Source organism: Stegodyphus dumicola, chromosome 7 (assembly GCF_044657685.1).
Source record: "Stegodyphus dumicola isolate Sdum_Otavi_A_Nest chromosome 7, ASM4465768v1".
NCBI lineage: Eukaryota > Metazoa > Arthropoda > Arachnida > Araneae > Eresidae > Stegodyphus > Stegodyphus dumicola.
Genome location: NC_140774.1, coordinates 112315146 through 112331779, shown reverse-complemented (window position 1 = coordinate 112331779; position 16634 = coordinate 112315146). Strand labels below are relative to the sequence as shown.

Below are 16634 nucleotides of genomic sequence, written 5' to 3'. Positions count from 1 at the left end.
AGCCGCTTACGAGCAGTACTTGGGTAATAGTTGCAAATAAAAGTTGATGAATGTTTCCCAAGTTTCGAAAAACTGCCTTTTGGGGCAAAATGTCTAAGTTAGAACAGCAAACTCTCTTAAGTGGGAAGTTTGTGGAGAATCGGAGAATATTTTAGCGTCTGGACACGGAGACATGGAAAATATTACGACTCCAAAACAAAGAATAAAATTATAATTAATGGAAAATTGTCAAGAGTGGGAATCAGAACGTTAACTCCAAATGAAAGAAAATTAACATTCTAGATTCTGGTAACTGGAAAAACTCAAAAGCCTAGATAATTAGAAAATGCTAGACGTTTTTCTGTTTCCTATAAAACCAGTTGCAAGTTGCACATAAGAAGCAGTTTGTTCGCGCTGGGGAAAGCTTCAAAAGTGGGATGAAGAATTTTCAGCTAATAAGCGAAGGATTATTGGATCTTGATTGAAAATCACACTGTACGCTGAAGCGATATGAGGTTTCGCTGTCTGATGTTTTGTTATTTATCGCGATTTACTAATGATACGCTAGAGAGATTAAATGGCACTTCAACATCTTCAGAAGTTGCCATCCAGATTTAGAAAACACACAACGGCGTTTCTTTAAAGGTCAAAATGATGAAAATATTGTGATAAAGTTAAATTGAAAAATGTTTACGTCCAGTCTTTTTTATCTGATATTAATGATGGCGATGCAATGTAAACAGAATGGATAACAAATTCCTCATTGTAGCAGACGCTAAAGTAGCGATGAGTGTATTTCTCCAAACAAACTGAAGACCCGAGCCTAATGAAGTTTTATATTTTAGATAAAATTATGGATAAAATTTTTCTGCAACCTGCACACGCAAGAGGGGCGTTAGTGATTATTTCTGCATTTTGAAGCAATACAAAAATTATAGGAAAATTTTGGGATTTTCTTTACTCATGTTTATTTATTTTATATTTTCTGCGTGCATTCATGATTATGAACGTGGAATTGAGAGGGCGAATACGGATTTAAAGGAAGATTTTGCACTATTACGTTTATTCGAAATAAATTGTATAATTGCTATCAGATGGCTAAGCCGAAAAACACCAAAAATGTATTTAAGTTCTACCTAATATAATTATTATTTTTAATCTTGTTAATGTTTCTCAAATGTGTTGTTATTCAAGTTTCTTGGTAAATGATATAATATTTTAATTTTTAACGATTAATGAGTATATTCATTCTCCTTTTTTAGATTTCCCATTTTACTAATAACGACCTATTACTGCAACTTTATTGGTTTTCGATCCATTTCACTTGTGAAAGTTGGTATTTTGATTCTAAACGCAATCAGCTCTCTTCAACTAATGTACCGAGGATTCATCAAAACACTCAAGATTTATTACACCAGAAATAATTTTATCAGACCAAACGATACGTTGTTTGTTTCTAGAAGATGTTCGACGTACTTCAGGTTTTTAGATGCCGTAAAATTCGTTGGAGAATCTTTGGAATAATATCTTGGATAGTGTCTGGAAGAAAATGTTTCCATTTGTTTCCAAAAGCAAAACAGTTACAAGACCAGGAATTTACCATATCGGATTAGAATTAGATCAAAAGCAGATTTTGAAGTTTGGAAGGTGATAGCGATGACGTCAGCCAGCTGTTGGATTGACGTGTCAAGCAACGTATGGTGGAAAATGAGCATATCGGTAATCAAGGTGATGATGTCTCAAACCCAGATCCACCATAAAAGCATATGACAGTTGAAATCCTCATACTCATAGAAGATCTCAGTTCAGTTGAAAAAGACATTATGGACACATTCACACATTTTGGAAAATTTGAGGAACGCGCTATAGCTACAAGGCAAGGAATAAAAACAAATATTAACTTCTAATGAAAATATTTTACATGACTTAAAAAAATGCTGTGAAGTTAGTTACGTTTGTTAAATTTTATAAATCCGCAGGTATTAAAACAATCCGCTTACATACCACATTTATTTTAGTACTGTTTTTATTTATATGCAAAAAACTGCATAATTTTCTTCTAAACATGCAATTTTAGCTCTTCTTCCTACCTAAGATTCATATGTACTGTATTCATTTGTATTTATATTATAAATATTGCTTAGAAACTGCAATGTGTTGAGTTTTTAAATTGCAATGTACTATTGAGCATTCATTTGTATTTATATTATAAATATTGCTTAGAAACTGCAATGTATTGAGATTTTAAATATATCAATTAATTTACATCAAAGTATATATCTTCGATTTTTTACGTTTTCCAGTCGGTGCTTAGTTTTCGGTAATACGTTTAACTATTTCATTACGGGATGAACTTTGTTATTCGTATAGCTAAATACCTTTACTTCGTTAAATAACATAGGCAGAAATAATTATAATTATATAATTGATTTTCATATCGATAGATGGCATATAGTGTTTTTATATAAAAAAGGAAAAAATTAAAAAAAAAATCTGAAAGATTTTCAGATTTTATATTACGCCCAAAAGGGCGTTTTTTTTAACGTTTTGTGTATTTCCTTCATTTATTAAATATCACGGTCTTTGCACTTAAAGCATAAAATTCAGTTCAACAACAGTATCGCAAAATATTTAAAAGAGCATATCTATAGAATTTCCGGCATACTGTCTCGCGCGCTGGGGATAATTATTTTTTCGTAGAGTGTTTTCGTTGTTCGCTTTGAAATCGTTGAGTTTGTTAATCAAAAATTCGTTGAAGTTTTACAAAATATGAAATAGATAATAAACCAAATTCAAAATCTGGGCTTCCAGATATCATATTCGAGTGAAGGAGTACATTATTTAAAATCTGATGTTTCTAGGTACCGCTGTTTCTTCACAATGCGGAAAACATACATTAATGCAGATTCTTCATTATTTAATTTCTTGAAATATCACGCAGGGCTCTAATATTCGTGTCAACTATTTGAAAAGAGGAACGCCGTTTTATAGCGAACGAAATACAAAATGCTAAACCGAAATTAATAGCTCTTCTGGGCTAAAAATTTTGAAACATCAAAATGTCCAGTTTGTATATTAAAGCTAGTCGTAAATTAAAATTAAAAAGGAATATTCATTAAATTAAACAACACCTGAAAATTAAACAAACAATACCACATTTTGAACATTAAAATCTAGTATAATATAAATAAAATAACTACTAACAACAGATTAGTATCACAGAGACAATGTACAGTAAGTATATAGAATAAGAAAAATCCGCAAAGATTTCTTAATCTATTCATAGCTGATATTAACGTAATTAGACAAACTGATGTTAAATTACTTACCCGCATTTTGATGAACCAAAACCGATGTAATTCAAGTACAGAAGCGTCGGCAGACTGTACAAAGCGTTAAGTAAGCCCATATGTTAGTCAAAGGAACACAGTAATCAGTCAACTCAGAGAAATTTCGTATCCGTTAAACCTCTCGTATATTTAGAACTCGTTTAAAAATTTCTTGAGACACAAAATGAAATAAAAAGAGCAGAACTAGTGAACTAATTACAATTAAAGGGCGAAACCTTGACCAATATAATAAGAACCTTGAAATCAGTCTCAGTGTCATCGTTTACACGAGGATAAATCATTATCTAATAACAAAAACAATTTCTTATGCATATTTTAATCTTTTCTTGGTCTTTTCTGAAATTGCAATAACACATATTTGCTTGTTTCATAACGAAGATATCTAAAAGCCTGTAAAAATCTAGCATCTGAAATGATTTAAATAGCTATATTTATCCTTGATAACTACATCTTATGCTTGCTAAACTGTCATTTTTATAGCTTTTACTTATCTTAATAATCCTATTTGAATAAGAAATTACCAAATACCGAGTTGGTAGCCTTGACTGCAAGCAACTAAACTCTGCCCTAGATCCTTGGAAACAAAAGATAAAATTTAACCTAAACTTTAAAATTTTAATTTGGCACTTGAAACGGGTTACAGAAGAGTGTCTTTGCGGTATGAGAATTTAAGAGTCGAAATCAAATTAAGATTTTTAATGGAAAACGTATATTTATTTATACGTTTAATATGTAAATATAAAAAAATGAATCTTTTGCAGTTATAAAATATTGACATGACTCTATTTATACCGTATGAATTATAAAAAAATGAAATAAATTTTAATAACAGAAGTATTTTTTGAAATTACATATGCACTAAATAATTTGAAACTATAGAAACTCTGACGCTGAGTTGTTTGAAATACCAAAACTCAAAAAATCATGATTCATGAGTTTCGCTTCTTTTTTCAAGATAAAAGAAAATCTCATTCATCATCTAACAAAACCGTGAGAAATACAACCGTGAAAAATAAGTTTTTACGGTTTAAATAAGATTAAGAGAAAAAAAATAAAACGTACCTATAACTGCCCTTAATTTATTGCTGTAAATGTACATGCATTCACTTTTGATGCAACTAATGCGCCCGTAGGAGAGGTAGAAAAATTATGCATCAAAATGCATAATTTCAAAAGAAACGTATTTTCTAATAATACTAAAGTTACCAATAAAGTAATTAATCTTCAGAAAAATGCAACATTAAACTTATGACATTTGAAACACTGTAAGAAATTTTATTATGGTATATAAGAGCAAATAAACTATAATAATTTTGTTTGCAAGACATTATGTAGTATTGAATTTTGTTTTTAAGAGCCTTATTGTGCAATTTTTAATAGCTAAATTCCCGTATTTACTTACGTTTATAAATTTACTTGCTTTAATATTTACATAACTTTAAGAAATATATTATTGTAGTTTAAAGCTTTCTAAAAGCTTATTTACCGAAAGTACTGACGTATCTTCCTATTTTCCCCTGATATGATTTTCTTAGCAAAATGGAAAAAGTAACATTTGTTTTCACATATAAAAAGGTTCATTTTATGAATATTGAAAACATTTTATGGCAATAAAATTTAATTTTTAAATTTTGGGGGCCTTTTCAGATTTTAATCGTTAAACAAGTTTTTTAAAGAACTAAAAATTTTAAAATATCAAAAATAATTTGCAGGATTTATTTACTTATATAATATCTATATGTTTATGTAGTTTGTATGTATAGGTCTATTTTGAGAAAGCGTGATGGATATATATAATTTATATAATAATATATATAATTATAACATATATATATAATTTGTTCAACGCTTGATGGATTGACATTTCTTCAAAAATTATGATAAATTCTTTGGTCATCTATAGCCACGAGAAACGTAAACAAGGGAGTGACTGTATACCAGCCAGGAAGGGGAAACCTCTGTCTCAGCTTTTAGAAAGGAACACTAGGATTTGGATAATAAAGTCCCTCACCCCACTTCCCAGACCTCTCGAAAGGACTATCGTTTTGACCGTGGAGGCAGAGTAGCTGCTTCGTTCCTCCGTCGTCTTGGCAAAATTTTAAATGCGTCCTCCATGGCGCAAAATGATACACTTACAAACATTCATGCTTCTTAGGGATTTTATTCTGAGTTCAAGCATGTGGCAAACTACTCTCCTACCCTTCTGCTGAAAGACCGGTATATATAAATAGATAATTATATGTTATGTATAACTGGTATTATTTACAAAAGCTACTCTGATTATTTGCACCCAGGTAGATAAAGATTATTAAAAATATAGATGAGTAGATTTATATTTTATTCAAAATAAGTTGGTAAAGGCTTTACTTTCGTAAATACTGTATGCGCAATCAATTAATCAGTTTCATAAAGAAAACAAATAATTGACATCGTTTCAACTCTGAGTATAGAAAATATCTTAGGAATAATTCATTCTAATTTTCATACGATCCCAGTAAATGTTGGATCAGTAAATCACATATCATGTTTCAAATAGTTAAAAAAATCCCCGTTTCTTTCGACGCTGGATTTGCAGAGATACTGTTAATAAATAATTTCAAGCGTTCAGTTGAAGAATTTATTAAAGAATGATGTTTTGCTAAAGGAAAAATTGGCACATAAAGGGCGTATCCACCGAAAACATCGCGGTGCAAAGCGTCATGAGAGAAAGAAAGAAAGGAAAAAAAAACATCGCAGTTCTAAAACATAGTGGTACAAACTTCATCGTTGAAAATAAAGTGGTTCGAAAACTTCGCAACTTAAAATCATCTTCGTCGATATTTTTCTTTCCATTGGCGGACACTTGCTTATTCAAAATGGTGGCCGTTTTATTGTGGAGGACCTAATAAGCGGCCACCGTTGCCTCCTTTAAAGGGACGAACAGTTACAATCATGCATGTTCCGGGTTTCGAACCCGGCTCCTCCAGTACCGCAGTAAGCTCCTCTAACCGCTATGCCGTCTGCGAGGCTCGTCGTCGAAAGCATGGTGGTAGAAATAAAGCATCTACAAAATCTCGCATGACGATAATATCGCAAACAGGCGTTTTTCAGGCTTTGAAAATCCTAACTGCACATTCGCATGTATTATTTGTAAGCGTAAGAGATATTTTTATTTCTGCGTATCATCTTTCTGAATTAACTAATACATTTTTTGCTGAAAAAGTAAAAAGGAAATTCATGCATTCAAAAACTGAAAATGTGTAGAAAATAATGTTACTTATAGGAATTAATAGAACCCAAATCACATACTTAAATATTATGTAGCTGACATGCTTCGCCATTACTGACAAATCGACATAAAAAAGACTAACTGCACGCTGTACATGAAAATGTTAATGACACTTTAAGAAAACGAATAGACTGAAAGAATACAAGATTTAATTATCATTAAAAGGATATCATATTAACAAAGGTGAAAGAAAATAATTTTTCAATTTGATCATTAATAAAGGAAATTTCATAATCTATTTCAGTTACTCATCTTTCTTTTTCTAATCTTTTTTAGATTAGATTTTTAAATGAAAATTTATCAATAAAACTTTATAAAAGTAATTAATTATTTATTGACCTTTATTAGTTAATTATATAAGTTTAAAATTCTTTAACTGCTATAAGTAGCATTCATTTTCTACTCGTTTTCATTTTTTGAATGTTGAAATTTCCTTCTTACTTTGTAGGGTTTATATTTATTTTAACTAACATTTATTTTAAGTTTAAACTATCTTTCCTGTCAAGCCTTACTTTCCCCTGGAACTGCCAATGCCAGAATATGTAAATTTGAGTAGAACGCGCAAGCATTCAAATTATCAGCGGAAGTATTCTGATTTAAATAGAAGGAAACAAGTTCGGTGTGAGTGATATTCTTACTTAGCGAGCGCGGAGGTAGTTAGCGAGAATTGAAGAACCCCGCGTTGCGGCCTATGTGCTTGGCGGGAAGTAGTGGAAATTGTTCCAGTGAGCTTCAAGTCTGCTGAATTAGCAGCGGTATTGTAAAACGCGGTGAGTTAGTTATTTTAGAGAGCCTCGTAGTTAGAATCTTGTCTTTACTTTCTTTTCAGGTTATTATTTTTATTTTGACTGCCAAGTTGGCACAGTTTGTAAGCGTCAAGAGGACGCAATTGTAATTTATTACGTTGAATAAAAAGGGACTTAAACCCTTTACAAGACTCTGTGGTTTATACAAGCTTTCACAGTCACCCTTGGTTGCGTGCAAGTTGGAGGCGCGCAACGTTATAACTTTCTCAGTAAAAAAAAAAAAAAAAAAAAAAAAAAAAAAAAAATATTATTTAATTAAAAATTATGAAATATGAAAATAAAGCTATTCCTGAGTCTTTATGCGAATATGTATTTGCAAATTTAATGTCTGATGAACTCATATCTGCGATGCTGCCGCCATTTGGTGAATAGTAAATGTTTTATTTTAGCAAAAAGGTAAACATAGTTTTACAACTTATCAATGAGATCAATGGCAAGGATTTTCAAATATCACTTCATGAAAATATTTTGCTGAAAATTTCAGATATATTAAATTTCGATTCAAGTTAATTACATTCGAATTTATGCTGGAATTGTTTATCTTCTTTTAAACGAAATGCATTATTAAATATTAGTTCTGAGCACAGAAGAATGACGTATTTTCTTTTCTTTGCCAATAAGCTTAACGGGAGTTTAGTTTTAATATACTTGACTTTTAACATTCATCCAAGTAAATAATTAACGTAAGAATATTTATTTTGGATATGTAAAACATAACTTAACCGCAATTAATTTTTATTGATTATTTAAAAGATATTTTTTTGCTTGAAATGATGCGACAAACATATGAACACTGAAGAGTTCAAGTGTGCTTTATTTTATGTAATTATAATTTTCAGATAAATCTCATTAAATCTGCTGACTTCATTAAAATAAACATGCGCTTTTACTTTTGTGTATTATATTGGTTTATTGATAATTTATTTCCGTCCTGATTTATTTCAATTGAAATTTGAAAATAAAAAGCCGAACTTTTATACTTAGAATCAAAAAATTAATTTTAATTTTAAATCCTTGTTTAAAGCTTGAAATGTTTTCGCTTTTAAACGGAACTGCATAAACGCATTTTAGCTCAAGCCATTTCCTTAATTAAGTTTATTTGCGAATATTTTAGGTTGGCTGCTTTCGTGGAAAGGTTCTTTTACGGAGTTATAAATGGACGATAAAAGTAATATATTCTGTTTTCTATATCCCTTGAGTAAATTTGTTAATGGTAATATTTTAAATTTAAAATACAGAAAAATAGCGCAGAATTATTTATGTATCTTTCGAAACATAGATTTACCTTCCGTAACTCAAGTGAAGATTTATTACATGAACAAACGAAAGTTACATTTTGTGCAACAAATTCAAATCTCTCCTTCATCATATTTAATACTATATTACTTTCGTATCATTTTAAAGCATAAAAATGTTTATTGAGTGTCGTAAATTATTTAAAAGCTGTGCTGATGCTTTTTTATTACTTTTCTACTTATGACAATCATAAATGCACTACTTATTAAAAAAAACACCAAAACTACCTAACATTTTTTGAAAACGACTGCTTCATTACGCCGAATACGTTTATTCTATAATTTTATAAAGTACTTTTCGTTATTTTGCCAATCAGATTGCTATAAATTATTTTCAAAAACACTTCAGCTTCTTTGAAAATAGTTTAGATGCATAGTCAGAGCCTGGTAATGTTCCTTATAATATCGTCGCTTTGTGTTGTGACTTATCTCGCTTGTCTGACAGTAACATTAGAACAAACCTATGAAATCCATCGTGGCAAGGGGTGCAAGATTTCGTCTGTAGTTTACAACAGCTTTGAGCGCCATACAGGCGACAGTACAACGTTGCTCATTTACGCCCCCAATTTTGATGGAGATCCTCCGGGGAACGGGTTCAAGAGTCCCTCGGGATGGGGAAAGAGTGGTCCTCCAACCCTTCTTCCCCAACCACCAATCTCTCGAGAGGACTTTCGGCTCACCGCATATTTAGAGTGCCCGCATGCTGTACGGACACTATACATTCCAAACACCCATGCCTTTTCCGAGATTCGAACTCGAGCCCTTCGGTGCCGCTGCAGGCTTCCCTAATCACCATACCGTCTTGGCGGAATATCGTCGCTTTTGAAGATCCTGTAATTTCTGATTAGCTGTACTTTGTGAGTTTGTATCTACGTAAGGAAAAATTATTTATATTACAATCAGTTCTAAAGATATCGTTTGATTACCCTTTTAGGGCAATAATGTGATTTTCCTCATTTTCGTTCCTCTAATATTCAAGCTGTTGACAAAATATCTTCTTTCGTTCTAGCATTAGTACCTCCTTGTGATGCACACGCAAGAAAATATCTCATTTAGTCAAAGTTTGTATGCTGCAAGGAATCGCTTAAAATTATAATTATAGTACTTAACGTTCGTTTACAATAATTATGTTCATTCATTTAACAATGCAAAACGCAGTATGCTTCAATTATTTGCATGCAGTTAGAAAGAATTAAAGACATATTCAGAAAACTATTTAGCATCTAATATGATAAAGCTTCTTGTTAAGATAATAATGCATAATAATAATTTAACGGTAAAATCGTAATGATGCATATAATGTTATAGAAAATTTATTTTTACCGAACTTTCCATAAAAATTAAATGAAATGAGATATGATTAAAGGATTTTGTTTCGCTGAGTAATTCGCAAATGCCCACAATTAGTGACGGGAAGGAAAAGATCCAGTGCTAAGCATGATTTCGAGATAAACCAAGATTAAATTTGACACTTCTTGAAAATGTCGCTGGCTGCCTAAGGCTAAGGCACAGCCTACGAAATGAATTTGTCGAAATTTCAACATTTCGTATATGTATTAAGCCCATCCGATTAAACTTTTCTGGACTTCTTACGAACTGTAGTTAGACAGGAGGTCATATCAAAAGTCCATGCACGTTACATTCAAATATCATAATGCAGCTTCTCATTGGAGTAAATAATTAAATTATGTTTGAGTAAATGCATAAGCTATGCAAAAACATTAATTAATTTCTTACTTTTTACTTAAAATTAAAGAAAATCTGAAGAGATGGATATTATTATAAGAGAAATATTTTGAACAGTTCATTACCTAATAATTCTCTTTTACTTTTTAGAGACATTAGTTTTTTACATCGCAGCAGGAGATAGGAAAAATTGCAGTGCTCTCTTCTGGAATCGAGGTTCGGACCTACCGTTTGTCAGCCAGGAGTAACTCCCAATTGCACTATAAATGCACGCGTTAAGGAGAGAGAAAATATCTTACAACTCTGTTGAAATGTTAAATGCATTACTTTATGATTGTATAAATGGGTTAGCTTTAATTCTAGTGCAATTTATAAAATAAGTTTTCAGTTATTATTATCGTCATCCCTTATATCGTCACCAATATCATAATTTTTCATCGTCATTGTTAGCAGATGAATAGGCTAACCTTCTTTTTCATGTATGAAACTAAAAACTAAAATATGACTGTTATTTTGAATGTTTGTGTATAAAACTATTTTCAATATTTTTATTAAATTCTTGTTTTAGTAATATTGTAAGGATCTTAAGTTTTACTAACGTTTATTTTATTTTAAATCTTTACTATCACTTCTTATTTTCTACTTCCGGCCAGAATTAAAAGCTTTAACTTATTTATGCAAATTTGTTGGCGAACGCCAAGTATTTAAGTTGTGACCTTTTGCCAAACAAAGGAGAGGAAGGAGTTAGTAGAAGCAGGCCGCTTGCCTTAGCAGTTTTACTCGGTTGCTGGTTGCCTTCCAGGCCAGAGGTTTAATCCTCTTAATAATTTTAAACGTATTGTAGTGTTAACAGTTCTCTGTACTACATACGGCTTCCTGTTAATATACGGCCAATCTTCTCGGAGGCCCTTGTTTGTTACTCCAAAGTTTAGTTAATATTTTTATATTCTTACGTTCAGACCACAAGTGGTTGGTCTCTGTATTCCGAAGTCCGGAAATCATTGTAAAGAGTGAAAAATAAAGGGTTTCGTATACCCTTCCTGTGTATCTTGTCTACTTCCCACATTTATTGAACATAGCTTTAGTAAGCTCCCTGTTCCGAGTCAGGCTCTTGAATGTTCCCAAAGCAAGTAAGGCGGAGCATTGAACCTGATAATATGATTTCAAAGCAATGGCGATAACTGTTCCTTTTAATATTTTCTGTTAATTCTTAAATAGGAAGAGAAAAATGTAAAGTACATAAACAAGCCTGATCAGTCCATTTTTTCAGACGCTAAATTTGTGTGACATCCCTGGGTACCGTAAAATAAACTTTCACTCTGTTATTTGTAATGACAAACTAGAAACAAACATGATTCTTAAAAATATATAAGTGCTTTTATTAGTTTGATTCATATTCCTTATTTTGTTAAAACTATATAAAGTTAGTGAACATCCCTAACCAGAAGAAGATTTTTGACGAATTTGATATTTTAGAATGCAGCGTGTTGCATCCATACATTTATCGAAATGTTTTTAAAGAAATGTAATTACAAAATGTTTATTAACATATTTAGCCAAAAAGCTTATGAATATAGTGTCGCTTTAACAGATAGAATTTTCTTCATGCTGTTTGTTTGATTAAATACTTTCCAAAAGATGCAAGAAAAATTAGTTTTACCTCAGATTTGGCCCTAGTAAATAAATATCAATTTATATGTATATGCTAGCTGAAAAAAATCGTTAGCGTTTTTAAAAACGAAATGCATTATAAATCATGCCTCATGTACTGTTTAATAAGATGGAAATTTTGTTTAGTTTTTATTTAAATATAATCTTACTATCAAAACTAGCAAAGGATAAATGTAAAAAACGAATATTCAATAACGTTTGAGATGAAATTTTATCACAATAAATTTCCTTTTTATTGATTCATTTTTATATATTGCATCTTTGAAGAAGCACCGATATATTTCAACAAGCGAACTTTCTTTCTAAAGCCTTCCAAAATAACAATGAATGCACTAGAATATTGCCGCTATTCTCAGTAAACGTTGTACTACATCAAGAATGATACCTGAAACGGAGTGTATTTCCATAAAATGAAGTACACATTGCATTTCCTAAAAGCACGCTTGCAAAAGTAGTGTCTGTAATAGATTCATAGATTGACGTAGCTTTCGACCCTCTGCTCAGAGAATTAAAATGTTCATGAACTTTTCTTTTATTGAAGTGAGATGCGATTCATTATCTAGCATATAGTTTCATTATTTATGAAAAAATGTAGTTTTGATCCTGAATCTGTTCGCATATCATTAATAATTTGATAAATGTTTAAATTAAATTCATGTATTATTCTCAACATATTTGCCTATAAAAATACATAATTTTAATAAAATACATAAAAATACATAATTCATTAATCTGCATTAAAATGTCTATTACTGTTTCAATTCCTTATGCAATCGCTTTGTTTGTTATGCAAAGGTATTCTTTCTAAAATAATGTCATTAAGAGATTACGATTATAATTATCAGTGAAATAAATAATAAGTACAAACGGCTTATGAAAGAAAATTAAATCTTTGAAAAGAAAATTAAATCATGAACTGAAGATTAAATAAAAAAGATTCAATATACGAAAAGAAAAGGCAATATTTCGTTTTCAAGTAGCTCTTCTCATGCTCGGATTATACATATCCCTGCATCAAATACAAATTTTCAAAATTTTGAATCATACAAAAATTCACATTTCGTTTAAAGGCAATCAAACTTTTATGCAATAAATATAGCAGAAACTTAGATTTCAATAGTGAAATCACAAGCAATCTTAGTAAATTATAGTAATTTATACTGGTTATTTAACAACATAAATCTCATTATAACACTTATTATAATATTATATAGTTAGATTTGCTAAAATCTTTGACGCTAGAAAATAATTTATTCAGAAATAAGGTGCTAATTGCATATATTTGTAATTTGTTACTTTTTGGTGATATATTTATTTCTTATTTCTCTTTCAATTTCTCAGCTAAATGCTTAAAAAAATTTGTATTGATGAGATATATATTCAGTGTTTTGGAATACTATACTTCTAATTTCTTGAGAGCTGTTAAAAAGATTAAATATATTAAAATACATAGTTCTTACACGGCTATAACAAAATAATTACATTCATGAATTTAAGTAAACTGAATACGTAATGTTTACATAAATTTATGACATTTTGAAAGAAATGCAAACATACTTATGTGCATGTTAAGAGAACCGCGTTAAGCTTCATTGAACCGGAAATAGAATTCAATTTAAAGTAAGAACAGCGTGAAATAAGCTTCCTCGAATCAAGGAAGTAAAGATACTTCAAAGCAAATATAGATTCAAAATTTACTTATGACAAAACATATTAACCTAGATACGTAACAATAAATGTTTAAACCTCTAACATTTACTTTCAAAACAATCATTTGTTTTCACTATCCGTTGCATAACAAAGTTTTCAGAGATGAATCCGCATGAAAGCACATCGTACCGAATTTTCATTTTCGCATTGTTTTATTTATCTCGCTTGAAAATACTTTAACATAAATAATAAATCTGATCCACCCATTTTGAGAATACGGAAAATGTAAACAGTTTGTTCAAGCCAAGGGAAAAAAGTTGAACTTCGCTATTGTGACAAATTTCATTTATAACTTGTGCAAATCAGAACCTACAGCTTCCGTTTACGATTACATCTTTTACCCGAGCAAGTTAAACCTCTGAAGGTAATAATTTAGATTAAATTTGGGAAAACAAACAAAAGTTCATAGTCGAGACAATAGGAGTTTCAGAGAAAATTTAAGTAACTCTTTGCCTCATATGTACATTTAAAACACAGGTTCTCAATTATGAAAGTTATTCTTCTCCGGGATTTCCACAGATGTTTTAAGCTCTTTGGTATGCTGACTACAATACAAGAAATTGACAAAGTTACTTAAATATTAGAAAATTCATACAATTCCTATAAGCAAATGAAGACTTGTTTTAGTTGCTGCATTATATTTCAGTTTAAACGAAAAATATGTTTATGTCAGGTAAAACAATTTAAAATTTTAATAATTACTGATTTTGCCGTCTAATATTATTTATTTGTTGTAAAATAGAAATTTTAATCATAAAATCATTAACGCTAATTCTGAAAATTTTAATAAATAAAATATACAAACAATAAGGTTCTTGTTAAAAAGTAAGAGTTATTGAATACAATAAATGCATTATATTAGAGCTTCTCTATCCTTATCAGCTATGAATAATTTCAATTCTTATTTCAAACGAGACCTAAGTATGTTGGCATGAAATAAAATCTGAAATTATTCGGAATCTTTATAGATTAATATTTGTTTACAATATCTTTCAATCTCGCAGAATTCATGGATTGTATAATTTCTTGTTTTTTCATCTTATGATTGGAGGTAATGGGGATTTGTCTTCAATGATTGAACGAAATCTTATTAGTAAATTAAACTAATTATTAACTATTTAATACCTGTCCAGTGGCATTTGATTAGTAAACTAGACGATGAATTAATTAGACTTTGTTTTGCGCATTTTAACTTCCATTTTATAACTATGTACTGTCAGAAAAAGATTTTACTCACAAACAGGGATTTAAACAGGAAAGCTCGTTTTACGACAGATACACATATTTCAGTAAAAGTGAGAAAGGCTTCAAAGCATAGATGACACTTCATTTGCATGATACGTATTAGCAAATGATTAATTGCTCAAAATTAAGCGCAACGGGAAACACAGCTATGCTAGTGTTAGATACATTTCTCCTAGAAAGAATCTATTAATTTTTTTGCGTCGAAGTGTCACACATAAAAAGCGCTTTAAAACTTACATTAATTATTCAGGGAAAGTACTTGAATTAAAAATTTAAGCATTATAAATTTGAAAATATTCTCAACTGAGGTTAGAATGAAAGTGTTGAAACTTTTAAAGTAACTACTATATTGGATCATTATTTGGAAATTTATGCCAATACTGCCTTTTATGCATGATTTTATTTATAACAGATTAAATGTCAAGTATTCTAAAGAAGCTGTGAGGGCTCAGTGTTAAATAAATAATGGTAATTTGAAAAGAGCATCTTTTAGCTTAAGTTAGAATGGATACGTTGAAAGGCTTTCGAGATCCATAAAAACTATTGATGATACTGGTTGAAAACAGTATTCCGAACTAGGGGAAAGGGGACAAGCTTTCATGTAATTCCTGAATTTTAATTCCATGTGTATTATATACTTCTCTTTTGAGTTCACCCTAGCAAATCTAGCTTTAATTTCAATTTAAAATGATATGTTACAGTGTTGATATCTTTTTAGTTAAAAATAATTCGTTTTCCTGTACCTTGTTAAAGAAATCAAGATAAGTTCAAATATATTAGTAGTTATGAGGCTGTGCATATTAAGAATCCGAGTGATGATTTCACAGAAAGGAAATTATGTTTCATCATATGTTTAGTGTTTAAGGTAGGATGCGTGCAAGAAAATTAAAAATATTTGTGTAAAGTGTTTCAGATATTTAATAGTTTATGATGTGCTTGTAAAGTAGTAAAGTAAATCAATTTTTTTGCTGAATAAACGAGAGCGTTTTGAGGATATTCGCTTTAGTGCCTCTAGAAAATTTAACAGAAACTTAAATGTAAAAAATAAAAAAATTCTAAAGTAAAAAAAAATATAAAATAAAGTTGTAAAACTTAAAATATGGAAGGAAACGAAACATCAAAATAAAATTTATATATGCATAGATAACAAAACAGTATGGAGGAGTGAAAATTAATTAATTTTATTTAGTAAACTGCGGGAAGGAAAAGAAAGTAGCAAAAATTTTGTTCGTAACTTAAAGAAATGAGAAAAGAAATTAAAAATGTAGAAAAATTGTACATCTAAAAAACAAGGAAAAATAAAACATTGTATTCATTCGCCTTTGCGGACGCACAAAGGCGTGAAATGGTTTGGGCACGTTGGAACAGTCATGCGCATGCACAATCCTGCAGGGTACTTACACCACAGTAATTTTTGCTGATAGACAGGGTCAAAAGAGCTGTTTCTTTGAGTGTGATGATGTGGCTTCGCGGTTGCGTGTACGGCTTCCATGCGAGAGGTTGCTGGTTCGACTCTCAGATTTTTTTTTTAATTTATGGAAAATGTATTATTATTAAAATAAATGACGGAATCAATTAAAAACAATGACAGCTTTAATAATTAAAAATAATAAAAGAAAATTAA

The 16634-nt window shown here is 30.3% G+C and overlaps 1 protein-coding gene across 2 annotated transcripts in view; it reads right to left on the bottom strand.

Annotated features, from left to right (window-relative positions):
* Positions 1-16634, bottom strand: part of LOC118198065 (flavin-containing monooxygenase 5-like) — a 99481-nt gene that overhangs the window by 74575 nt on the left and 8272 nt on the right. The window contains exon 1 of one of the 2 annotated variants that reach the window (XM_035369653.2): positions 3309-3674. The exons of the other annotated variant lie outside the window; for it this stretch is intronic. Coding sequence (XP_035225544.1) covers positions 3309-3388 — 80 coding nt within the window. The 5' untranslated portion in view covers positions 3389-3674. Of the gene's footprint in view, positions 1-3308; positions 3675-16634 lie in introns of those variants that run through there. 2 annotated transcript variants of the gene reach the window in all.